Source organism: Salmo salar, chromosome ssa26 (genome assembly GCF_905237065.1).
Source record: "Salmo salar chromosome ssa26, Ssal_v3.1, whole genome shotgun sequence".
Taxonomy (NCBI): Eukaryota; Metazoa; Chordata; class Actinopteri; order Salmoniformes; family Salmonidae; genus Salmo; species Salmo salar.
The window spans coordinates 35,342,501-35,368,999 of record NC_059467.1 but is presented as its reverse complement, the minus strand read 5'-3'; the positions used below and the strand labels follow the sequence as shown (position 1 = coordinate 35,368,999).

The 26,499-nt window shown below is 49.3% G+C and overlaps 1 protein-coding gene across 8 annotated transcripts in view; it reads right to left on the bottom strand.

The window, feature by feature from the left end:
- Positions 1 to 10,142: 10,142 nt before the first annotated feature.
- Positions 10,143 to 26,499, bottom strand: part of LOC106562734 (proprotein convertase subtilisin/kexin type 6) — a 101,544-nt gene continuing 85,187 nt past the window's right edge. For 5 of the 8 annotated variants that reach the window (XM_045708232.1, XM_045708233.1, XM_045708236.1 and 2 more), the window contains 2 exons: positions 17,689 to 17,801; positions 10,143 to 11,219 (listed from right to left, as the gene is read on the bottom strand). In XM_045708232.1, coding sequence (XP_045564188.1) covers positions 11,122 to 11,219; positions 17,689 to 17,801 — 211 coding nt within the window. In that variant the 3' untranslated portion in view covers positions 10,143 to 11,121. Of the gene's footprint in view, positions 11,220 to 11,795; positions 11,864 to 17,688; positions 17,802 to 26,499 lie in introns of those variants that run through there. The other 3 variants (XM_045708235.1, XM_045708237.1, XM_045708240.1) reach the window with 1 other exon arrangement.

The following is a 26,499-nucleotide window of genomic DNA, read 5'->3' as shown; positions in this document are numbered from 1 at the left end:
AGCAGTAAGGGGAAACAGCAGCAGTGACAGGTAAACAGTAGCAGTGATGGGGAAACAGTAGCAGTAAGGGGGAAACAGCAGCAGTGATGGGAAACAGTAGCAGGGACAGGGAAACAGTAGCAGTAAGGGGAAACAGTAGCAGTGATGGGAAACAGTAGCAGTGATGGGAAACAGTAGCAGTAAGGGGAAACAGTAGCAGTAAGGGGAAACAGTAGCAGTGATGGGAAACAGTAGCAGTGATGGGAAACAGTAGCAGTAAGGGGAAACAGTAGCAGTAAGGGGAAACAGTAGCAGTAAGGGGAAACAGTAGCAGTAAGGGGAAACAGCAGCAGGGACAGGGAAACAGTAGCAGTAAGGGGAAACAGCAGCAGGGACAGGGAAACAGTAGCAGTGAGGGGAAACAGAAGCAGTGACAGGGAAACAGTAGAAGTGAGGGGGAACAGCAGCAGTGATGGGAAACAGTTGCAGTGATGGGGAAACAGCAGCAGTGATGGGAAACAGCAGCAGTGAGGGGGAACAGCAGCAGTGAGGGGGAAACAGCAGCAGTGAGGGGGAAACAGCAGCAGTGACAGGGAAACAGCAGCAGTGAGGTGGAAACAGCAGAAGTGAGGGGGAAACAGTAGCAGTGAGGTGGAAACAGCAGCACCGAGGTGGAAACAGTAGAAGTGAGGTGGAAACAGTGGCAGTGAGGGGGAAACAGCAGCAGTGATGGGAAACAGTAGCAGTAAGGGGGAAACAGCAGAAGTGATTGGAAACAGTAGCAGTGATGGGAAACAGTAGCAGTGACGGGAAACAGTAAAAGTGATGGAAAACAGTAGCAGTAAGGGGAAACAGCAGCAGGGACAGGGAAACAGTAGCAGTAAGGGGAAACAGTAGCAGTAAGGGGAAACAGCAGCAGGGACAGGGAAACAGTAGCAGTAAGGGGAAACAGCAGCAGGGACAGGGAAACAGTAGCAGTGAGGGGAAACAGAAGCAGTGACAGGGAAACAGTAGAAGTGAGGGGGAACAGCAGCAGTGATGGGAAACAGTTGCAGTGATGGGGAAACAGCAGCAGTGATGGGAAACAGTAGCAGTAAGGGGAAACAGTAGCAGTAAGGGGAAACAGCAGCAGGGACAGGGAAACAGTAGCAGTAAGGGGAAACAGCAGCAGGGACAGGGAAACAGTAGCAGTGAGGGGAAACAGAAGCAGTGACAGGGAAACAGTAGAAGTGAGGGGGAACAGCAGCAGTGATGGGAAACAGTAGAAGTGAGGGGGAACAGCAGCAGTGATGGGAAACAGTTGCAGTAAGGGGGAAACAGTAGCAGTAAGGGGGAAACAGCAGCAGTGAGGGGGAAACAGCAGCAGTGACAGGGAAACAGCAGCAGTGAGGTGGAAACAGCAGAAGTGAGGGGGAAACAGCAGCAGTGAGGGGGAAACAGCAGCAGTGACAGGGAAACAGCAGCAGTGAGGTGGAAACAGCAGAAGTGAGGGGGAAACAGTAGCAGTGAGGTGGAAACAGCAGCACCGAGGTGGAAACAGTAGAAGTGAGGTGGAAACAGTGCAGTGAGGGGGAAACAGCAGCAGTGATGGGAAACAGTAGCATTGAGGGGGAAACACTTGCAGTGAGGTGGAAACAGCAGCACTGAGGTGGAAACAGCAACAGTGAGGTGGAAACAGTAGCAGTGATGGGGAACAGCAGCAGTGAGGTGGAAACAGTAGCAGTAATGGGAAACAGCAGCAGTGAGGGGGAAACAGCAGTAGTGATGGGAAACAGTAGCAGTAAGGGGAAACAGCAGCAGTGAGGGGGAAACAGCAGCAGTGAGGGGGAAACAGCAGCAGTGAGGTGGAAACAGTAGCAGTGAGAGGGGAAACAGCAGCAGTGACAGGGAAAAATTAGCAGTGAGGGGGAAACAGTAGAAGTGAGGGGGAAACAGCAGCAGTGACAGGGAAACAGCAGCAGTGAGGTGGAAACAGTAGCAGTGGGGGGGAAACAGCAGCAGGGATGGGAAACAGTAGCAGTGAGGGGAAACAGTAGCAGTGAGGGGAAACAGTAGCAGTGAGGGGAAAACAGCAGCAGTGAGGGGAAAACAGCAGCAGTGATGGGAAACAGTTGCAGTGACAGGAAAACAGCAGCAGTGATGGGAAACAGTAGCAGTAAGGGGAAACAGTAGCAGTGGGGGGGAAACAGTAGCAGTGAGGGGAAACAGTAGCAGTGAGGGGAAACAGTAGCAGTGAGGGGAAAACAGCAGCAGTGAGGGGAAAACAGCAGCAGTGATGGGAAACAGTAGCAGTGATGGGAAACAGTTGCAGTGACAGGAAAACAGCAGCAGTGATGGGAAACAGTAGCAGTAAGGGGAAACAGCAGCAGTGATGGGGAACAGTAACACTAAGGGGAAACAGCAGCAGGGACAGGGAAACAGCAGCAGTAAGGGGAAACAGCAGCAGGGACAGGGAAACAGTAGCAGTGAGGGGAAACAGAAAGTGAGGGGGAACAGCAGCAGTGATGGGAAACAGCAGCAGTGATGGGGAAACAGCAGCAGTGAGGTGGAAACAGCAGCAGTGACAGGGAAACAGCAGCAGTGAGGTGGAAACAGTAGAAGGGAGGGGGAAACAGCAGCAGTGAGGTGGAAACAGCCGCACTGAGGTGGAAACAGTAGAAGTGAGGTGGAAACAGTAGAAGTGAGGGGGAAACAGCAGCAGTGATGGGAAACAGTAGCAGTAAGGGGGAAACAGCTGAAGTGATGGGAAACAGTAGCAGTGATGGGAAAACAGTAGCAGTGAGGGGAAACAGCAGCAGTGAGGGGAAAACAGCAGCAGTGAGGTGGAAACAGTAGCAGTGGGGGGGAAACAGTAGCAGTGAGGGGAAACAGTAGCAGTGAGGGGAAAACAGCAGCAGTGAGGGGAAAACAGCAGCAGTGATGGGAAACAGTTGCAGTGACAGGAAAATAGCAGCAGTGATGGGAAACAGTAGCAGTAAGGGGAAACAGCAGCAGTGATGGGGAACAGTAACACTAAGGGGAAACAGCAGCAGGGACAGGGAAACAGCAGCAGTAAGGGGAAACAGCAGCAGGGACAGGGAAACAGAAAGTGAGGGGGAACAGCAGCAGTGATGGGAAACAGCAGCAGTGATGGGGAAACAGCAGCAGTGATGGGAAACAGTTGCAGTAAGGGGGGAACAGTAGAAGGGAGGGGGAAACAGCACAGTGAGGTGGAAAAAGCAGCAGTGACAGGGAAACAGCAGCAGTGAGGTGGAAACAGCGGAAGGGAGGGGGAAACAGCAGCAGTGAGGTGGAAACAGCCGCACTGAGGTGGAAACAGTAGAAGTGAGGTGAAAACAGTAGCAGTGAGGGGGAAACAGCAGCAGTGATGGGGAAACAGCAGCAGTGATGGGAAACAGTTGCAGTAAGGGGGGAACAGTAGAAGGGAGGGGGAAACAGCAGCAGTGAGGTGGAAACAGCAGCAGTGACAGGGAAACAGCAGCAGTGAGGTGGAAACAGTGGAAGGGAGGGGGAAACAGCAGCAGTGAGGTGGAAACAGCCGCACTGAGGTGGAAACAGTAGAAGTGAGGTGGAAACAGTGGCAGTGAGGGGGAAACAGCAGCAGTGATGGGAAACAGTAGCCGTAAGGGGGAAACAGCGGAAGTGATGGGAAACAGTAGCAGTGATGGAAAACAGCAGCAGTAAGGGGGAAACAGCAGCAGTGACAGGGAAACAGCAGAAGTGAGGTGGAAACAGTAGAAGTGAGGGGGAAACAGTAGCAGTGAGGGGGAAACAGCAGCAGTGAGGTGGAAACAGCAGCACTGAGGTGGAAACAGCTGCAGTGAGGTGGAAACAGTAGCAAGTGATGGGGAAACAGCGGCAGTGATGGGAAACAGTAGCCGTAAGGGGGAAACAGCGGCAGTGATGGGAAACAGTAGAAGTAAGGGGGAAACAGTAGCAGTGAGAGGGAAACAGCAGCAGTGACAGGGAAAAATGAGCAGTGAGGGGGAAACAGCAGCAGTGATGGGAACAGTAGCACTGAGGTGGAAACAGCAACAGTGAGGTGGAAACAGTAGCAGTAAGGGGAAAACAGCAGCAGTGAGGGGGAAACAGCAGCAGTGAGGGGGAAACAGCAGCAGTGACGGGGAACAGCAGCAGTGAGGTGGAAACAGTAGCAGTGAGAGGGAAACAGCAGCAGTGACAGGGAAAAATGAGCAGTGAGGGGGAAACAGTAGAAGTGAGGGGGAAGCAGCAGCAGTGACAGGGAAACAGCAGCAGTGAGGTGGAAACAGTAGCAGTGGGGGGGAAACAGCAGCAGTGATGGGAAACAGTAGCAGTGAGGGGAAAACAGCAGCAGTGACAGGGAAACAGCAGCAGGGAGGTGGAAACAGTAGCAGTGAGGGGGAAACAGCAGCAGTGACAGGGGAAAAGTAGCAGTGAGGGGGAAACAGTAGAAGTGAGGGGGAAACAGTAGCAGTGACAGGGTAACAGCAGCAGTGCGGTGGAAACAGTTGGAGTGGGGGGAAACAGCAGCACTGAGGTGGAAACAGTAGAAGTGGGGGGAAACAGCAGCACTGAGGTGGAAACAGTAGAAGTGGGGGGAAACAGCAGCACTGAGGTGGAAACAGTAGAAGTGGGGGGGAAACAGCAGCACTGAGGTGGAAACAGTAGAAGTGGGGGGGAAACAGCAGCACTGAGGTGGAAACAGTAGAAGTGGGGGGAAACAGCAGCACTGAGGTGGAAACAGTAGAAGTGGGGGGGAAACAGCAGCACTGAGGTGGAAACAGTAGAAGTGGGGGGAAACAGCAGCACTGAGGTGGAAACAGTAGAAGTGGGGGGGAAACAGCAGCACTGAGGTGGAAACAGTAGAAGTGGGGGGGAAACAGCAGCACTGAGGTGGAAACAGTAGAAGTGAGGGGGAAACAGCAGCACTGAGGTGGAAACAGTAGAAGTGGGGGGGAAACAGCAGCACTGAGGTGGAAACAGTAGCAGTGAGGGGGAAACAGCAGCACTGAGGTGGAAACAGTAGCAGTGAGGGGGAAACAGCAGCAGTGGGACACAAGGTGTTCCTCCACCAGCACATGAGCATTAATCTGGTCAGGTCAAGACTTCTTAGCCCTTTGGTTGTTCACCAGAAGCCAGCTGTTTCTCCTCAATATGCTTGACTCCTTTGTGTGTGTTAGCAAGTTAACAATACTGGATGCAAAAATATGTGTTAACTGTTGGTCGTTCTGTCAACAGGCGCAGGCTGCTAAACGTTATGGAAATCTGAAAGCTGTCAAATGTTGGGGAATCCATGATGAGAGGAAATGACTGTAAGAGGATGAGATTAGTTCATGTGCAAGGGCAGTATTGAATGGACTGACGCACACGTACGACCAAATACACAAACATACATGCACATACACAATCCTCAGGGTACAAGTAAAGTAGGGCAAGAGGACAAAATACAAGGCTAATAGGAGGATAACCCCAGTCGAACACAGCAGAGCACATTTTCTCCTCAAGGAGCAATGTGCTGATAGTGAATACAACATACAAATCCTCTTCCAGTGAACTTCATGCTCCCAATGTTAGGCAACTCAGGGTCTGTGAGTGTTGAAAGCTAAGTGGGCTGCATCCTAAATAGCACCTTCATCTCTATATAGTGCACTTCTTTGTGTACTAAATGGGGAATAGGTTGCCATGTTTTACACAGACATGGTGATTTACCATAGGAGAATACACAGCCACATTCCCAGCACAAAGGGTCAGCGAGGTCCAAATCTTGAGGTCGTTGTGCGTAACTGGATTTTATGCCAAAATCTCCTGTTGACATCATTGCCATATGAGTTCTGTTATACTCACAGATATCATTCAAACAGTTTTAGAAACTTCGGAGTGTTTTCTATCCAAATCTACACATAATATGCATATCTTAGCTTCTGGGCGTGAGTAGGAGGCAGTTTACTCTGGGCATGTCAATCATCCAAGTTACTCAATACTGCCACCCATCCATAAGTTAAGGGGAGGGTAGGCTATGCTTGTTTTTTTAAATAAAATTCAACTAAATGGGGTAAACCAATCGGTTTTCTCTGTTTCTAAATACGACATTCTCGGGCACAAAAGGCAGATCTCTTGCTCCATGGGCACTGTGCATCACTGCTGGGTAGGCTGCACTTCCGCTCTCAAAATCATGTCATTACCAACTGCGTCACAGTTAAGGCTTTTGGTGGGTCTTAAAAATTCTCTTTAGCGCTGCATGAAATTGTCACTTTTGTGCTTGTTTTCAAGAACACACCTCAAATATTGCCAAGAGTGTGCAAAGCCATCATCAAGGCAAAGGGTGGCTACTTTGAACAATCTGAAATATAAAATATATTTGGATTTGTTTAACACTTTTGTGGTTGCTACATGATTCCATATGTGTTATTTCATAGTGTTGATGTCTTCACTATTATTCTACAATGTAGAAAATTGTAAAAAATTAAGAAAAACCCTGGAATGAGTACGTGTGTCCAAACTTTTGACTAGTATTGCAGATCAGAAAGTACCACAAGAATCATGAAGCCAAATGACCAAATCGCCTTCTAGTGGCCTCATGGGTAGAACGTTATTCATATTTTTCATAATTAATCAACATTATTTAAACAACAAAAACACTGAAAATCTTGTGTTTCTATGTCAAACAGTTTTGTTATATTTCTGTCTTCTGTGATGCATATAAAGTGTAATATTGGGACGCAAACTCAAAATGGAATACATTTCAGCTCCATATCTGACATGGTACAGGTGTCTCAGGTGTCTTTTTGAAGATCATAACCATGTGTGTGAGGTATATACTTTTGTTTCAAAGTAGAATTGTTTAATACCAAGAAACACTCTGTGTGACCCTGATTTAGCCCACTGCAGTAAAAGGTTCATTAAAACCTGTTAGAATGACAGGAATACAACAGAAAGGTCCTGTGGTACCTACCGTACCACAAGAATACAAGTAATGTGGTAGTTACCACAAGAGTAAAGAAATGTAGTGATAATGTCTTTTTCTGTGGTAATGTGGTGGTAATCTTGCAGTATTTGACAGAAATCATCAAAGGCAAGCTATTCCTGTGGTACCATACAACCTGAACAGAATAATCCTCAAAATGTAGCTAATAGGTAACTCAATATCATGTTCTGAGTAGGATTAGACAAATTGGACTGTTCAAATCTTAAAACAGCCTCTTTCAGGAGAAATAAGACAGGTATTTATTTTGTACAAGTTTATTGTTTATTTTTATTCATTATACACTTCGTCTGGAGCCCAGGTATCAAATGTAATTAAGAATAGGCATACTTGACATCAATTCAATAGATCATGGCACATGTATATACATATTTGTGAGTTGCCTCACATTTGTGAGTTGCATTTTACAGATCAGTTTCACATAGATAAAATGCAAAGATTACCATACCATGTGGTACCACTAAATAACCACACCAAAAACATAGAATGACCACATTAAAAAACTAAAATTACCACACACAACACAGGATTTGTACCACAGCAATAACACGTGTGTGGTAAAATGGTCCAAAATATACTGTATATACAAAAGTATGTGGACACCCCTTCAAATTTGTGAATTCAGCTACTTCAGCCACACCCGTTGCAGATAGTAGTATAAAATCGAGCACACAGCCATGCAATCACCATAGACAAACATTGGCAGTAGAATGTCCTTACTCAAGAGCTCAGTGACTTTCAATGTAGCACCATCTGTTATTGTGTGCTGTTATTGTGGAGTGGAAACATCTAGGAGCATCGGCTCAGCCGCGAAGTGTTAGGCTACACAAGCTCACAGAACAGGACTGCTGAAGCGCGTAGCGCGTAAAAATCATCTGTCCTCGGTTGCAACAATCACTACCGAGTTACAAACTGCCTCTGGAAGCAACGTCAGCACAATAACTGTTCATCGGGAGCTTCATGAAAAGGGTTTCCATGGCCGAGCAGCACACAAGCCTAAGATCACCATGGGCAATGCCATGTTTTTCATCCGCATTCTCTGGAGTGATGAATGACACTTCACCATCTGATAGTCAGACGGACAAATCTATGTTTGGCGGATGCCAGGAGAACGCTACCCCATCGAACACTTTTGGGATGAATTGGTCAGTGCCCGACCTCACTAATACTCTTGTGGCTTGTACCACAGGAATAACCCTCTTGTACCACAGGAATAACTCAGAGTACCACAAGACTACCACAGGAAAAGTACCACAGGAATATTTGACTGTGTGTTAAATTTACCAGGATTACCACAGGACATTTTTGTAAATTGCAACGTCAGACATAGTTGTGGGGTTGTTGTGTGTTTTCTGGGAAGTCAGCGTTAGACTGAGAAAGCTCAAACGAACATGATTTCCAGAGAGCATGGTGTTATCAGACACCCTGAAGTGATCAGAATTTTGACACTAAATCCTATTTAAACCATCATGTTAGTAAGAAGGTATGCAAATGTAAAGGGAAAGAGATTAAGTGAAATCCCTGCAAGGTGTTTTCAATTAGAGAACGCATTGTAATGTGCCAAGCTAAATGAAATGATGTTTAATTCATGCTGGTGAAAACTGAGGCTTAGATTCAATCAGTTCAGCGTTAACCGACAATTGCATAGCATATCATTGTTTTTATTTAGGCGATGTCATAGGTGTAACGGTGAGCGACTGCTCATGTGGTCATTGTCACAAAGCCACACCCTTTCCACTCGCTTTAGAAGTTCAGAACGAGAAAGTGTAGGAAATATAGAAATTACATTTACATTTAAAATCATTCAACAAAATAATAAAGATCTATATCAGCCTTATCAAAGTGAAGATTACATCACACATTCCAGTGTTCAACTTGTGCCACATGGGATTTCTACTAAAAGACGTTGGTTGTTTAACAACTAAGCCGACGGGTGCGCAACTATTGGGCAACACAGACAGGGTTGGCTTCGACTGTTTACATGTACACTATATTACGTCCACAATGTTTATTAAAAACATAAATCAATTTGCACAATGAGCATTTATTGTCTTCACCGATACATTACAGTTGTTGGTTAGCTAGCTAGCGGTTTTTTTTGCCATATCAGCTTAGACATGAACAGTCAAAACACCTCAAAACAACATGTGATCAATATACAACGAGCTGAAACGAGTCACCTACGATTCCCCACATTGCAGCTTCTCGTCATTGTTGCTAGCTATCTGGTCATCCAGAATCACAACAACACACAGACAGACGTCTGCCCCATCGAAGCGAGCGCATTGTTTACGTGACGTTGTCAGCTAGCCCGTCTATGCGACTCATGTCTACGATAGGTATAATACTGGAAGCAGTGTTGCCAACTCATTTTCAGGTTAAGTTGCTAGAGGCAGGTTGATTTGTTGCTAAAAACGTAAAATTGCGTCATTACGTAGAATACGCAATAACGTTGCTCAAATTGACTGGCCATCTCGGCAAAAAATACGATTTGACATTTGTTCAGGTACAGACTCCCACTCTTTTCTGTACTTCTGGCTGTACAAATTTGATTGAGACATGTTGATTTATGTTGTAAGTTCTGTTCAAGATCAAACATTCGTGACCAACTGTATTCATTGGGTTTGGCTCGTACTATTGCTGCTGCAGTCAGCCAACAATAATTTGCAATTTGCTGAAATTGCTGCTGGCCTGTGCACGAGCTGAGCGCCTGCTGCTGACGTCACTCACACTTTTGCCGCCAGGCACGTGTTGTGACTGAGTGTGTGACAGAGAAAATCGTTGTGTTATTTAGAGGGAAAATGCATTCTAGCGTTTGAGTCACTTTTCAAAAGTTGCTAAAAGTTCCAAATACATTTTAAAAGTAGCTAAATTTGTTGCTAGGTGCTGTTTGAAAAAAAAAGTTGCCAGGGTAGTCTGAAAAGTTGCTAAATCTAGCAACAAAATTGCTAAATTGGCATAACTGACTGGAAGCCACTTGTGGATGTGGCAGCTCAACGCAGTTCCACCTCCGACATCGGCTAAACATGGTGAATCGATTGAATCTAGGCCTGAGGCTTTAGAAACAACTTAACAACAATGTTGACTTCACAAACACCTTTTATTGGTTTGTTAAAATTTGATAAGAGTCATATTCGGGTTGAAGCTTTAGTGAGTTTGAAAGCCTGTGTCAAACATTTCTGTGCAACAAGAGATCATACACAATTTACGTATTTTATTTAATACATAAAAACAAACGATAAAAACATCAAATACACATTCTAAAATGTACAACAGCATTTGAAATGGTACAGTATACAAGAATTGTACAGTATTCAGTAATAGTCCCATGTAGCTCAGTTGGTAGAGCATGGTGCTTGCAATGCCAGGGTTGTGGGTGTGATTCCCACGGGGACCAGTATGAGAAAATGTATGCACTCACTAGTCACTCTGAATAATAGTGTCTGCTAAAATGTAAATACAATTACAGTAATTCATTGTTTTACATATTTCTTTATAAAAAAAACGAAAAGCCTTATACAGTATAAAAAAAAAATGTGAGGAAGTTTGTATCTTAAGTATGAAAAAGTTGATCCGGGTCGTATTCGGTAGGGCACACAACAGAAAACAGAAAAGTTCAAGTAGTCCCTTCATGTTTCAGTTTGTCTTGTTCCATTTGGTGCCTTATAATACGATCCCCATTTTGAGTGATGCTGTTTCTTTATCAACCAGCTCATACTATTCAGGTGACCAATTCACTTCCAAAAAATAGTGGTTCAATCAGAGAGTTATCGACTAACATGTGTAGTCGTAAAAAGTACTGTACTTTACAACAATGCAGCATTAGAATAAAAAATATACATGTTACATACTGTATATAGTTTTTTTAATAAAAAAGACAACTTTAAAATACTGTATATATCGTATGAAAATCAAGTCTACCCTTTGCGGGGTAAAATTGATGGGAGGAATAGTGTGTGTTCCAGGGTTGGGGTCAATTCCATTTCAATTCAGCGGATTCGGGAACGCATTGAGGGAAATGGAATTGACCCCCAACCCTGGTGAAGGCCTATTCATTCTTTCTTTTCATTCAGACACAGACATTAGCTAGTTTGTAAATGTACAGCAGATGAGGAAGTGGTGGGTTCCACGCAGGGTTCCTCTCCAGGTTCCACTCTTCAGGTTCTCTACTAGGATTCTCAACCGGTCATCAGACAGGTTCTGCAGCAGAACTGGCGGAACAGCTTCTTCTCACACAGCCGGTTGGACTTTACCATCTCACAAAACACCTCGTCGGCTAGAGGGAGAGAGAGAGAGAGACTTCATAGATTATACACACAGCCGGTTGGACTTTACCATCTCACAAAACACCTCGTCGGCTAGAGGGAGAGAGAGAGAGACTTCATAGATTATACACACAGCCGGTTGGACTTTACCATCTCACAAAACACCTCGTCGGCTAGAGGGAGAGAGAGAGAGAGACTTCATAGATTATACACACAGCCGGTTGGACTTTACCATCTCACAAAACACCTCGTCGGCTAGAGGGAGAGAGAGAGAGAGACTTCATAGATTATACACACAGCCGGTTGGACTTTACCATCTCACAAAACACCTCGTCGGCTAGAGGGAGAGAGAGAGACTTCATAGATTATACACACAGCCGGTTGGACGTTACCATCTCACAAAACACCTCGTCGGCTAGAGAGAGAGAGAGAGACTTCATAGATTATACACACAGCCGGTTGGACTTTACCATCTCACAAAACACCTCGTCGGCTAGAGGGAGAGAGAGAGAGACTTCATAGATTATACACACAGCCGGTTGGACTTTATCATCTCACAAAACGCCTCGTCGGCTAGAGGGAGAGAGAGAGAGAGACTTCATAGATTATACACACAGCCGGTTGGACTTTACCATCTCACAAAACACCTCGTCGGCTAGAGAGAGAGAGAGAGAGAGAGACTTCATAGATTATACACAGAGCTATACCCCCACTCTCTGACCGACTCTCACAACCCCCATTCTCTGACCGACTCTCACAACCCCCATTCTCTGACCGACTCTCACAACCCCCATTCTCTGACCGACTCACTCCCAACTCCCCTCTCTACCGACTCTCTCCCAACTCCCCTCTGACCGACTCTCTCTCAACTCCCCTCTGACCGACTCTCTCTCAACCCCCCTCTGACCGACTCACTCCCAACTCCCCTCTCTGACCGACTCTCTCCCAACCCCCTTCTCTGACCGACTCTCTCCCAACCCCCTTCTCTGACCGACTCTCTCCCAACCCCCTTCTCTGACCGACTCTCTCCCAACCCCCTTCTCTGACCGACTCTCTCCCAACCCCCTTCTCTGACCGACTCTCTCCCAACCCCCTTCTCTGACCGACTCTCTCCCAACCCCCTTCTCTGACCGACTCTCTCCCAACTCCCCTCTCTGACCGACTCTCTCCCAACCCCCTTCTCTGACCGACTCTCTCCCAACCCCCTTCTCTGACCGACTCTCTCCCAACCCCCTTCTCTGACCGACTCTCTCCCAACTCCCCTCTCTGACCGACTCTCTCCCAACTCCCCTCTGACTGACTCTCTCCACACAGCCAAATGGCATCAATAGAGTAATTTTTTTATTTTATTTATTTATTTCACCTTTATTTAACCAGGTAGGCAAGTTGAGAACAAGTTCTCATTTACAATTGCGACCTGGCCAAGATAAAGCAAAGCAGTTCGACAACATACAAAAACACAGAGTTACACATGGAGTAAAACAACATACAATCAATGATGCAGTAGAAAAATAAAATAAGACTATATACAATGTGAGCAAATGATGTGAGATAAGGGAGGTAAAGGCAAAAAAATGCCATGGTGGCAAAGTAAATAAAGTATAGCAAGAAAAACACTGGAATGGTAGATTTGTAGTTTGAAGAAAGTTCAGAGATAAAATATAAATAATATGGGCCAAAGGAGCAAAATAAATAAAATAAATAAATACAGTAGGGGAAGAGGTAGTAGTTTGGGCTAAATTATAGATGGGCTATGTACAGGTGCAGTGATCTGTGAGCTGCTCTGACAGCTGGTGCTTAAAGCTAGTGAGGGAGATAAGTGTTTCCAGTTTCAGAGATTTTTGTAGTTCGTTCCAGTCATTGGCAGCAGAGAACTGGAAGGAGAGACGACCAAAGGAGGAGTTGGCTTTAGGGGTGACCAGAGAGATATACCTGCTGGTGCGCGTGCTACAGGTGGGTGCTGCTATGGTGACCAGTGAGCGGAGATAAGGGGGGACTTTACCTAGCAGGGTCTTGTAGATGACCTGGAGCCAATGTGTTTGGCGACGATTATGAAGCGAAGGCCAGCCAACGAGAGCGTACAGGTCGCAGTGGTGGGTAGTATATGGGGCTTTGGTGACAAAACGGATGGCACTGTGATAGACTGCATCCAGCTTGTTGAGTAGGGTATTGGAAGCTATTTTGTAAATTACATCGCCGAAGTCGAGGATTGGTAGGATGGTCAGTTTTACGAGGGTATGTTTGGCAGCATGAGTGAAGGATGCTTTGTTGCGAAATAGGAAGCCAATTCGAGATTTCACTTTGGATTGGAGATGATTGATGTGAGTCTGGAAGGAGAGTTTACAGTCTAACCAGACACCTAGGTATTTGTAGTTGTCCACAAATTCTAAGTTAGAACCGTCCAGAGAAGTGATGCTGGACAGGCGGGCAGGTGCAGGCAGCGATCGGTTGAAGAGCATGCATTTAGTTTTACTTGTGTTTAGGAGCAGTTGGAGACCACGGAAGGAGAGTTGAATGGCATTGAAGCTCGTCTGGAGGGTTGTTAACACAGTGTCCAAAGAAGGGCCAGAAGTGTACAGAATGGTGTCGTCTGCGTAGAGGTGGATCAGAGATTCACCAGCAGCAAGAGCGACATCATTTATGTATACAGAGAAAAGAGTTGGCCCAAGAATTGAACCCTGTGGTACCCCCATAGAGACTGCCAGAGGTCCAGACAGTAGGCCCTCCGATTTGACACACTGAACTCTGTCAGAGAAGTAGTTGGTGAACTAGGCGACGCAATCGTTTGAGAAACCAAGGCTACTGAGTCTGCCGATGAGGATGTGGTGATTAACAGAGTCAAAAGCTTTGGCCAGGTCAATGAATACGGCAGCACAGTATTGTTTCTTATCGATGGCGGTTACGATGTCGTTTAGGACCTTGAGCGTGGCTGAGGTGCACCCATGACCAGCTCTGAAACCAGATTGCATAGCGGAGAGGGTGCGGTGGGATTCGAAATGGTCGGTAATCTGTTTGTTGACTTGGCTTTCGAAGACCTTAGAAAGGCAGGGTAGGATGGATATAGGTCTGTAGCAATTTGGGTCAAGAGTGTCACCTCCTTTGAAGAGGGGGATGACAGCAGCTGCTTTCCAATCTATGGGAATCTCAGACGACACGAAAGAGAGGTTGAACAGGCTAGTAATAGGGGTTGCAATAATTTCGGCAGATAATTTTAGAAAGAAAGGGTCCAGATTGTCAAGCCCAGCTGATTTGTAGGGGTCCAGATTTTGCAGCTCTTTCAGAACATCAGCTGAATGGATTTGGGAGAAGGAGAAATGGGGGAGGCTTGGGCGAGTAGCTGTGGGGGGTGCAGTGCTGTTGAATGCAGTAGGGGTAGTTAGGTGGAAAGCATGGCCAGCCGTAGAAAAATGCTTATTGAAATTCTCAATTATAGTGGGCTTATCGGTGGTGACAGAGTTTCCTATCCTCAGTGCAGTGGGCAGTTGGGAGGAGGTGTTCTTATTCTCCATGGACTTTACAATGTCCCAGAACCTTTTAGAGTTGGAGTTGCACGAAGTGAATTTCTGTTTGAAAAAGCTAGCCTTGGCGTTTCTAACTGCCTGTGTGTATTGGTTTCTAACTTCCCTAAAAAGTTGCATATCGCGGGGGCAGTTCGATGCTAATGCAGAACGCCACAGGATATTTTTGTGTTGGTTAAGGGCAGTCAGGTCTGGGGAGAACCAAGGGCTATATCTGTTCCTGGTTCTACATTTCTTGAAAGGGGCATGCTTATTTAAGATGGAGAGGAAGGCATTTAAAAAAATAACCAGGCATCCTCTACTGACGGTATGAGCTCAATATCCTTCCAGGATACCAGGGCCAGGTCGATTAGAAAGGCTTGCTCGTTGAAATGTTTCAGGGAGCGTTTGACAGTGATGAGTGGAGGTCGTTTGACCGCTGACCCATTACGGGTGCAGGCAATGAGGCAGTGATCGCTGAGATCTTGGTTGAAAACAGTAGAGGTGTATTTAGAGGGCACGTTGGTTAGGATGATATCTATGAGGGTGCCAGTGTTTGCGGCTTTGGGGTTGTACCTGGTGGGTTCATTAATAATTTGTGTGAGATTGAGGGCATCAAGCTTGGATTGTAGGATGGCTGGGGTGTTAAGCATGTCCCAGTTTAGGTCACCTAGTAGCACGAGCTCTGAAGATAGATGGGGGGCAATCAGTTCACATATGGTGTCCAGAGCACAACTAGGGGCCGAGGGGAGTCTATAGCAGGCGGCAACGGTGAGAGACTTGTTTTTGGAGAGGTGGATTTTTAAAAGTAGAAGTTCAAATTATTTGGGTACAGACCTGGATAGCAGGACAGAACTCTGCAGGCTATCTCTGCAGTAGATTGCAACACCGCCCCCTTTGGTCGTTCTATCTTGTCTGAAAACGTTGTAGTTAGGGATGAAGATTTCAGAGTTTTTGGTGGACTTCCTAAGCCAAGATTCAGACACAGCTAGGACATCCGGGTTGGCAGAGTGTGCTAAAGCAGTGAATAAAACAAACTTAGGGAGGAGGCTTCTAATGTTAACATGCATGAAACCAAGGTTATTACGGTTACAGAAGTCATCAAAGAGAGCGCCTGGGGAGTAGGAGTGGAGCCAGGCACTGCAGGGCCTGGATTCACCTCTACATCCCCAGAGGAGCAGAGAAGAATAAGTATGAGGGTACGGCTAAAAGCTATAAGAATTGGTCGTCTGTGACGTCCAGAATAGAGAGAAAAAGGAGCAGGTTTCTGGGGGCGATAAAATAGCTTCAAGGTATAATGTACAGACAAAGGTATGGTGGGATGAGAGTACAGAGGAGGTAAACCTAGGCATTTAGTGATTATGAGAGAGATATTGTCTCTAGAAACATCATTGAAACCAGAAGATGTCATAGCATGTGTGGGTGGAGGAACTGAGAGGTTGGATAAGGTATAATGAGCAGGGCTAGAGGCTCTACAGTGAAATAAGCCAATAAACACTAACCAGAACAGCAATGGAGAAGGCATATTGACATTAAGGAGAGGCATGCTTAGCCGAGTGATCAAGGGTCCAGTGAGATTCAGACAGCTAGCCGGGCCATAGGTAGCAAGCTGGTGGAAGATTGGAGGGAGGTCTGTTTTTAGCCACTGATACTGTAAGTCAGGGGGAAACACTTTAACACTACCTTTAAATATCTTATTCTATACCACCATCACCGTGTCATGAATGTCGTCCCACTCAAAAACAACAAATCATCTTGGTGTGATGTTATGATAATACCATAAAGAAAAACTCATATTTTTCAAGCAAAACTATTATTCGCATTGGTACCTTTGTCAACCATTGCAAATGTTCAATTCATTTACATTTCCTAGCCAGAATAAAATGGCCTTTTTTTCTAAAATGACACTGGTCACGATCCATTGTGAATGCCTACTGTATGAATCATTACCCCCAGCTCCAAAGCCCTACCACCACTGTAACGGCCGTCGAAGGGAGTAGACCAAGGCGCAGCGGGTTGAGTGCTCATAATTAACTTTATTTAGAACACTAAACAAAACAAGAAAAACACGACAGCCAAACAGTACTGTCAGGTACATGAAACACTGAACAGAAAATAACCACCCACAAACACAATGAGAAAAAACCCTACTTAAATATAGTCTCTAATCAGAGGCAAGGAGATACAGCTGCCTCCAATTAGAGACCAATCCCAAACACTTCCAACCTAGACATAGACAACCTAGAATAAACATAGAAATAGACTAACATAGAACATAACCCAAAAACCCAAAAACACACAAAACAAACACCCCCTGCCACGCACTGACCAAACTACAATAACAAATAACCCCTTTTGCTGGTCAGGACGTGACAACCACACACTTCAGAAAAGGGACAAAGCCCATTCAATTGAAAACGCCTCTGCTTGGTTCAGTTATGGTCCATTTTCACATGGCGGTAAAAAGACCAACTAGTTATTACAATAACGACCAAGCAGGTGGTTCTGGCTGTGAGAGCTGAAAGCTGAAAGCAGCTTCTAAGAGCCTAGCTGCAGTAGCTACTGTACTGTATCTGGCCCCCAAATGGCACCTTATTCCATATATAGTGCATTACTTTGTACCAGGGCCCATAGGGTGCAATTTGGGATGCAACTTGATGGTCCGAGAGAGAATTCAAAGCAGTTGTTAATGGCAATTACAGGCCTTTCAGAATCGCCACCTATTTCACTCAGGGTGAAAGAGATTAAGTGTGACACAGGGGTCACAGCATTGACATTGTTAGCACCCCGCGCCAATCTGTTCTGCATTCACACAATTCATTCACACAATTCAATCACACAAGTCTCCTGTATTGTCATCCCACCAGAGAAAGAACTGTTGGAGTATGTGTCACCACCGCTATTTGTGTGTGTGTGTGTCTGAAAGTGTGAGTGTGTATTTCAGGCCTTTTGAGTGACCCTCAACAAGCTTTCATACACTCACCATTGTTACAGGTGGCGTTCACGATGCACGTCCTGCTGACGAGGTTGTAGCTGTCTTTGCACTTGACGCAGGTCGTCCCGGGGCCGTCGCAACTCAGGCAATTCTCCTCACACCTGGACACCACACCCACACAATAAGAAGGAGGGACAAAAGAGAATGAGAGAGAATGAAAAGAAAGAAAGAGTATGGAATACGTCCAGAAAACAAGGTGGGCCTTTTTCCCCCCAGAGAGATGTAGAAAGAGAGACAGAGAGGAGGTTGAGAGCGAGAAAGAGAGACAGAGGGGTAGAGAAAGAGAGGGGGAAGGTTGAGAGAGAGAAAGAGAATGTATTGGATAATGAATAGCGACAAGAAGACAATTATGTTATAAATATTTATGGAAGGGTCTGACCTAGTGGGTGATGGGACAGGGTCTGACCTAGTGGGTGATGGGACAGGGTCTGACCTAGTGGGTGATGGGACAGAGTCTGACCTAGTGGGTGATGGGACAGGGTCTGACCTAGTGGGTGATGGGACAGGGTCTGACCTAGTGGGTGATGGGACAGAGTCTGACCTAGTGGGTGATGGGACAGAGTCTGACCTAGTGGGTGATGGGACAGAGTCTGACCTAGTGGGTGATGGGACAGAGTCTGACCTAGTGGGTGATGGGACAGAGTCTGACCTAGTGGGTGATGGGACAGGGTCTGACCTAGTGGGTGATGGGACAGAGTCTGACCTAGTGGGTGATGGGACAGAGTCTGACCTAGTGGGTGATGGGACAGAGTCTGACCTAGTGGGTGATGGGACAGAGTCTGACCTAGTGGGTGATGGGACAGGGTCTGACCTAGTGGGTGATGGGACAGAGTCTGACCTAGTGGGTGATGGGACAGAGTCTGACCTAGTGGGTGATGGGACAGAGTCTGACCTAGTGGGTGATGGGACAGGGTCTGACCTAGTGGGTGATGGGACAGGGTCTGACCTAACGGGTGATGGGACAGAGTCTGACCTAGTGGGTGATGGGACAGGGTCTGACCTAGTGGGTGATGGGACAGAGTCTGACCTAGTGGGTGATGGGACAGAGTCTGACCTAGTGGGTGATGGGACAGAGTCTGACCTAGTGGGTGATGGGACAGGGTCTGACCTAGTGGGTGATGGGACAGAGTCTGACCTAGTGGGTGATGGGACAGAGTCTGACCTAGTGGGTGATGGGACAGGGTCTGACCTAGTGGGTGATGGGACAGGGTCTGACCTAGTGGGTGATGGGACAGAGTCTGACCTAGTGGGTGATGGGACAGGGTCTGACCTAGTGGGTGATGGGACAGGGTCTGACCTAGTGGGTGATGGGACAGAGTCTGACCTAGTGGGTGATGGGACAGGGTCTGACCTAGTGGGTGATGGGACAGAGTCTGACCTAGTGGGTGATGGGACAGAGTCTGACCTAGTGGGTGATGGGACAGGGTCTGACCTAGTGGGTGATGGGACAGGGTCTGACCTAGTGGGTGATGGGACAGAGTCTGACCTAGTGGGTGATGGGACAGAGTCTGACCTAGTGGGTGATGGGACAGAGTCTGACCTAGTGGGTGATGGGACAGGGTCTGACCTAGTGGGTGATGGGACAGAGTCTGACCTAGTGGGTGATGGGACAGAGTCTGACCTAGTGGGTGATGGGACAGGGTCTGACCTAGTGGGTGATGGGACAGGGTCTGACCTAACGGGTGATGGGACAGAGTCTGACCTAGTGGGTGATGGGACAGGGTCTGACCTAGTGGGTGATAGGACAGAGTCTGACCTAGTGGGTGATGGGACAGAGTCTGACCTAGTGGGTGATGGGACAGAGTCTGACCTAGTGGGTGATGGGACAGGGTCTGACCTAGTGGGTGATGAGACAGGGTCTGACCTAACGGGTGATGGGACAGAGTCTGACCTAGTGGGTGATGGGACAGGGTCTGACCTAGTGGGTGATGGGACAGAGTCTGACCTAGTGGGTGATGGGACAGAGTCTGACCTAGTGGGTGATGGGACAGAGTCTGACCTAGTGGGTGATGGGACAGGGTCTGACCTAGTGGGTGATGGGACAGAGTCTGACCTAGTGGGTGATGGGACAGAGTCTGACCTAGTGGGTGATGGGACAGGGTCTGACCTAGTGGGTGATGGGACAGAGTCTGACCTAGTGGGTGATGGGACAGAGTCTGACCTAGTGGGTGATGGGACAGAGTCTGACCTAGTGGGTGATGGGACAGGGTCTGACCTAGTGGGTGATGGGACAGGGTCTGACCTAGTGGGTGATGGGACAGAGTCTGACCTAGTGGGTGATGGGACAGGGTCTGACCTAGTGGGTGATGGGACAGAGTCTGACCTAACGGGTGATGGGACAGGGTCTGACCTAGTGGGTGATGGGACAGAGTCTGACCTAGTGGGTGATGGACAGGGTCTGACCTAGTGGGTGATGGGACAGGGTCTGACCTAGTGGGTGATGGGACAGGGTCTGACCTAGTGGGTGATGGACAGGGTCTGACCTAGTGGGTGATGGGACAGGGTCTGACCTAGTGGGTGATGGGACAGAGTCTGACCTAGTGGGTGATGGGACAGAGTCTGACCTAGTGGGTGATGGGACAGGGTATGACCTAGTGGGTGATGGGACAGGGTCTGACCTAGTGGGCGATGGGACAGAGTCTGACCTAGTGGGTGATGGGACAGAGTCTGACCTAGTGGGTGATGGGACAGAGTCTGACCTAGTGGGTGATGGGACAGGGTCTGACCTAGTGGGTGATGGGACAGGGTCTGACCTAGTGGGTGATGGGACAGAGTCTGACCTAGTGGGTGATGGGACAGGGTCTGACCTAGTGGGTGATGGGACAGGGTCTGACCTAGTGGGCGATGGGACAGAGTCTGACCTAGTGGGTGATGGGACAGGGTCTGACCTAGTGGGTGATGGGACAGAGTCTGACCTAGTGGGTGATGGGACAGAGTCTGACCTAGTGGGTGATGGGACAGGGTCTGACCTAGTGGGTGATGGGACAGAGTCTGACCTAGTGGGTGATGGGACAGGGTCTGACCTAGTGGGCGATGGGACAGAGTCTGACCTAGTGGGTGATGGGACAGAGTCTGACCTAGTGGGTGATGGGACAGAGTCTGACCTAGTGGGTGATGGGACAGGGTCTGACCTAGTGGGTGATGGGACAGGGTCTGACCTAACGGTGATGGGACAGGGTCTGACCTAGTGGGTGATGGGACAGAGTCTGACCTAGTGGGTGATGGGACAGAGTCTGACCTAGTGGGTGATGGGACAGGGTCTGACCTAACGGGTGATGGGACAGAGTCTGACCTAGTGGGTGATGGGACAGAGTCTGACCTAGTGGGTGATGGGACAGGGTCTGACCTAGTGGGTGATGGGACAGGGTCTGACCTAGTGGGTGATGGGACAGAGTCTGACCTAGTGGGTGATGGGACAGAGTCTGACCTAGTGGGTGATGGGACAGAGTCTGACCTAGTGGGTGATGGGACAGGGTCTGACCTAGTGGGTGATGGGACAGAGTCTGACCTAGTGGGTGATGGGACAGGGTCTGACCTAGTGGGTGATGGGACAGAGTCTGACCTAGTGGGTGATGGGACAGAGTCTGACCTAGTGGGTGATGGGACAGAGTCTGACCTAGTGGGTGATGGGACAGAGTCTGACCTAGTGGGTGATGGGACAGGGTCTGACCTAGTGGGTGATGGGACAGAGTCTGACCTAGTGGGTGATGGGACAGGGTCTGACCTAGTGGGTGATGGGACAGAGTCTGACCTAGTGGGTGATGGGACAGGGTCTGACCTAGTGGGTGATGGGACAGGGTCTGACCTAGTGGGTGATGGGACAGGGTCTGACCTAGTGGGTGATGGGACAGGGTCTGACCTAGTGGGTGATGGGACAGAGTCTGACCTAGTGGGTGATGGGACAGGGTCTGACCTAGTGGGTGATGGGACAGGGTCTGACCTAGTGGGTGATGGGACAGGGTCTGACCTAGTGGGTGATGGGACAGGGTCTGACCTAACGGTGATGGGACAGGGTCTGACCTAACGGGTGATGGGACAGAGTCTGACCTAGTGGGTGATGGGACAGGGTCTGACCTAACGGGTGATGGGACAGAGTCTGACCTAACGGGTGATGGGACAGAGTCTGACCTAGTGGGTGATGGGACAGAGTCTGACCTAGTGGGTGATGGGACAGGGTCTGACCTAGTGGGTGATGGGACAGGGTCTGACCTAGTGGGCGATGGGACAGGGTCTGACCTAGTGGGTGATGGGACAGGGTCTGACCTAACGGGTAATGGGACAGAGTCTGACCTAGTGGGTGATGGGACAGGGTCTGACCTAGTGGGTGATGGGACAGGGTCTGACCTAGTGGGTGATGGGACGAGTCTGACCTAGTGGGTGATGGGACAGAGTCTGACCTAGTGGGTGATGGGACAGGGTCTGACCTAGTGGGTGATGGGACAGAGTCTGACCTAGTGGGTGATGGGACAGGGTCTGACCTAGTGGGTGATGGGACAGGGTCTGACCTAGTGGGTGATGGGACAGGGTCTGACCTAGTGGGTGATGGGACAGGGTCTGACCTAACGGGTGATGGGACAGAGTCTGACCTAGTGGGTGATGGGACAGAGTCTGACCTAGTGGGTGATGGGACAGGGTCTGACCTAACGGGTGATGGGACAGGGTCTGACCTAGTGGGTGATGGGACAGGGTCTGACCTAGTGGGTGATGGGACAGGGTCTGACCTAGTGGGTGATGGGACAGAGTCTGACCTAGTGGGTGATGGGACAGGGTCTGACCTAACGGGTGATGGGACAGGGTCTGACCTAACGGGTAATGGGACAGGGTCTGACCTAGTGGGTGATGGACAGGGTCTGACCTAGTGGGTGATGGGACAGGGTCTGACCTAGTGGGTGATGGACAGGGTCTGACCTAGTGGGTGATGGGACAGGGTCTGACCTAACGGGTGATGGGACAGAGTCTGACCTAACGGGTAATGGGACAGGGTCTGACCTAGTGGGTGATGGACAGGGTCTGACCTAACGGGTGATGGGACAGGGTCTGACCTAGTGGGTGATGGGACAGAGTCTGACCTAGTGGGTGATGGGACAGAGTCTGACCTAGTGGGTGATGGGACAGAGTCTGACCTAGTGGGTGATGGGACAGAGTCTGACCTAGTGGGTGATGGGACAGGGTCTGACCTAGTGGGTGATGGGACAGAGTCTGACCTAGTGGGTGATGGGACAGAGTCTGACCTAGTGGGTGATGGGACAGGGTCTGACCTAACGGGTGATGGGACAGAGTCTGACCTAGTTGGTGATGGGACAGAGTCTGACCTAGTGGGTGATGGGACAGGGTCTGACCTAACGGGTGATGGGACAGAGTCTGACCTAGTGGGTGATGGGACAGAGTCTGACCTAGTGGGTGATGGGACAGAGTCTGACCTAGTGGGTGATGGGACAGGGTCTGACCTAGTGGGTGATGGGACAGGGTCTGACCTAGTGGGTGATGGGACAGGGTCTGACCTAGTGGGTGATGGGACAGGGTCTGACCTAGTGGGTGATGGGACAGAGTCTGACCTAACGGGTGATGGGACAGAGTCTGACCTAGTGGGTGATGGGACAGAGTCTGACCTAGTGGGTGATGGGACAGAGTCTGACCTAGTGGGTGATGGGACAGGGTCTGACCTAGTGGGTGATGGGACAGAGTCTGACCTAGTGGGTGATGGGACAGGGTCTGACCTAGTGGGTGATGGGACAGAGTCTGACCTAGTGGGTGATGGGACAGGGTCTGACCTAGTGGGTGATGGGACAGGGTCTGACCTAGTGGGTGATGGGACAGAGTCTGACCTAGTGGGTGATGGGACAGGGTCTGACCTAGTGGGTGATGGGACAGAGTCTGACCTAGTGGGTGATGGGACAGAGTCTGACCTAGTGGGTGATGGGACAGAGTCTGACCTAGTGGGTGATGGGACAGAGTCTGACCTAGTGGGTGATGGGACAGGGTCTGACCTAGTGGGTGATGGGACAGAGTCTGACCTAGTGGGTGATGGGACAGAGTCTGACCTAGTGGGTGATGGGACAGAGTCTGACCTAGTGGGTGATGGGACAGAGTCTGACCTAGTGGGTGATGGGACAGAGTCTGACCTAGTGGGTGATGGGACAGGGTCTGACCTAGTGGGTGATGGGACAGGGTCTGACCTAGTGGGTGATGGGACAGAGTCTGACCTAGTGGGTGATGGGACAGGGTCTGACCTAGTGGGTGATGGGACAGGGTCTGACCTAGTGGGTGATGGGACAGGGTCTGACCTAGTGGGTGATGGGACAGGGTCTGACCTAGTGGGTGATGGGACAGGGTCTGACCTAACGGGTGATGGGACAGGGTCTGACCTAGTGGGTGATGGGACAGAGTCTGACCTAGTGGGTGATGGGACAGGGTCTGACCTAGTGGGTGATGGGACAGAGTCTGACCTAGTGGGTGATGGGACAGGGTCTGACCTAGTGGGTGATGGGACAGAGTCTGACCTAGTGGGTGATGGGACAGGGTCTGACCTAGTGGGTGATGGGACAGAGTCTGACCTAGTGGGTGATGGGACAGAGTCTGACCTAGTGGGTGATGGGACAGAGTCTGACCTAGTGGGTGATGGGACAGAGTCTGACCTAGTGGGTGATGGGACAGGGTCTGACCTAGTGGGTGATGGGACAGAGTCTGACCTAGTGGGTGATGGGACAGAGTCTGACCTAGTGGGTGATGGGACAGGGTCTGACCTAACGGGTGATGGGACAGAGTCTGACCTAGTGGGTGATGGGACAGGGTCTGACCTAGTGGGTGATGGGACAGGGTCTGACCTAGTGGGTGATGGGACAGAGTCTGACCTAGTGGGTGATGGGACAGGGTCTGACCTAGTGGGTGATGGGACAGGGTCTGACCTAGTGGGTGATGGGACAGGGTCTGACCTAGTGGGTGATGGGACAGGGTCTGACCTAGCGGGTGATGGGACAGGGTCTGACCTAGTGGGTGATGGGACAGAGTCTGACCTAGTGGGTGATGGGACAGGGTCTGACCTAGTGGGTGATGGGACAGGGTCTGACCTAGTGGGTGATGGGACAGGGTCTGACCTAGTGGGTGATGGGACAGAGTCTGACCTAGTGGGTGATGGGACAGAGTCTGACCTAGTGGGTGATGGGACAGAGTCTGACCTAGTGGGTGATGGGACAGGGTCTGACCTAGTGGGTGATGGGACAGAGTCTGACCTAGTGGGTGATGGGACAGGGTCTGACCTAGTGGGTGATGGGACAGAGTCTGACCTAGTGGGTGATGGGACAGAGTCTGACCTAGTGGGTGATGGGACAGGGTCTGACCTAACGGGTGATGGGACAGGGTCTGACCTAGTGGGTGATGGGACAGAGTCTGACCTAGTGGGTGATGGGACAGAGTCTGACCTAGTGGGTGATGGGACAGAGTCTGACCTAGTGGGTGATGGGACAGAGTCTGACCTAGTGGGTGATGGGACAGAGTCTGACCTAGTGGGTGATGGGACACAGTCTGACCTAGTGGGTGATGGGACAGAGTCTGACCTAGTGGGTGATGGGACACAGTCTGACCTAGTGGGTGATAGGACAGGGTCTGACCTAGTGGGTGATGGGACAGAGTCTGACCTAGTGGGTGATGGGACAGGGTCTGACCTAGTGCGTGATGGGACAGAGTCTGACCTAGTGGGTGATGGGACAGAGTCTGACCTAGTGGGTGATGGGACAGGGTCTGACCTAGCGGGTGATGGGACAGGGTCTGACCTAGTGGGTGATGGGACAGAGTCTGACCTAGTGGGTGATGGGACAGGGGGGGAGAGAGTGGATTATGGGACGGGGGGGGAGAGAGTGGATGATGGGACAGGGGAGAGAGAGTGGATGATGGTACAGGGTCTGACCTAGTGGATGATGGGACGGAGAGAGAGTGGATGATGGGACAGGGGGAGAGAGAGTGGATGAGGGGACGGGGGAGAGAGAGTGGATGATGGGACAGGATGGGAGAGAGTGGATGATGGGACAGGGGAGAGAGAGTGGATGATGGGACAGGATGGGAGAGAGTGGATGATGGGACAGGGGAGAGAGAGCGGATGATGGGACAGAGGGAGAGAGAGTGGATGATGGGACAGGGGGAGAGAGAGTGGATGATGGGACAGGGGGAGAGAGAGTGGATGAGGGGACAGGGGGAGAGAGAGTGGATGATGGGACAGGGGGAGAGAGTGGATGATGGGACAGGGGGGAGAGAGTGGATGATGGGACAGGGGGAGAGAGAGTGGATGATGGGACAGGAAGAGCGAGAGTGGATGATGGGACAGGGGGAGAGAGAGTGGATGATGGGACAGGAGAGAGAGTGGATGATGGGACAGGGGGAGCGAGAGTGGCATGGCTCAACAAGAACTGTAACAATGTAAAGCAATAGAAAGAGAAAGAGGTGATAGAGAGAGACAGAGAGAGAGTGAGTGGAGTCACAAGATAGACTAAATGGATTTAAACTGGCCATGCTGATTAGGATTATTTCTTTGCGATATGATTAGGTTTTTCTTCATTTTTTAGTAGATTGTAGATTGAAATAGAACAACATAATATTTGATGTTTCTGCATGCCAATAATAAAGCCCTCAATAATATACTGTAAACAGGTTCTCTCTCTCCCCCCTCTCTCTCTCTGTCGCTCCTTCTCTTGTAACTAAAACCTTTCCTTGCCCTGTTACCCATGGGCCATAGCCTTTACAGCTATTTTATTGCCTTCTAGCACCGTGGCCACAAGCCACCCACACCCCTTCTCTTCCTCTTCCTGA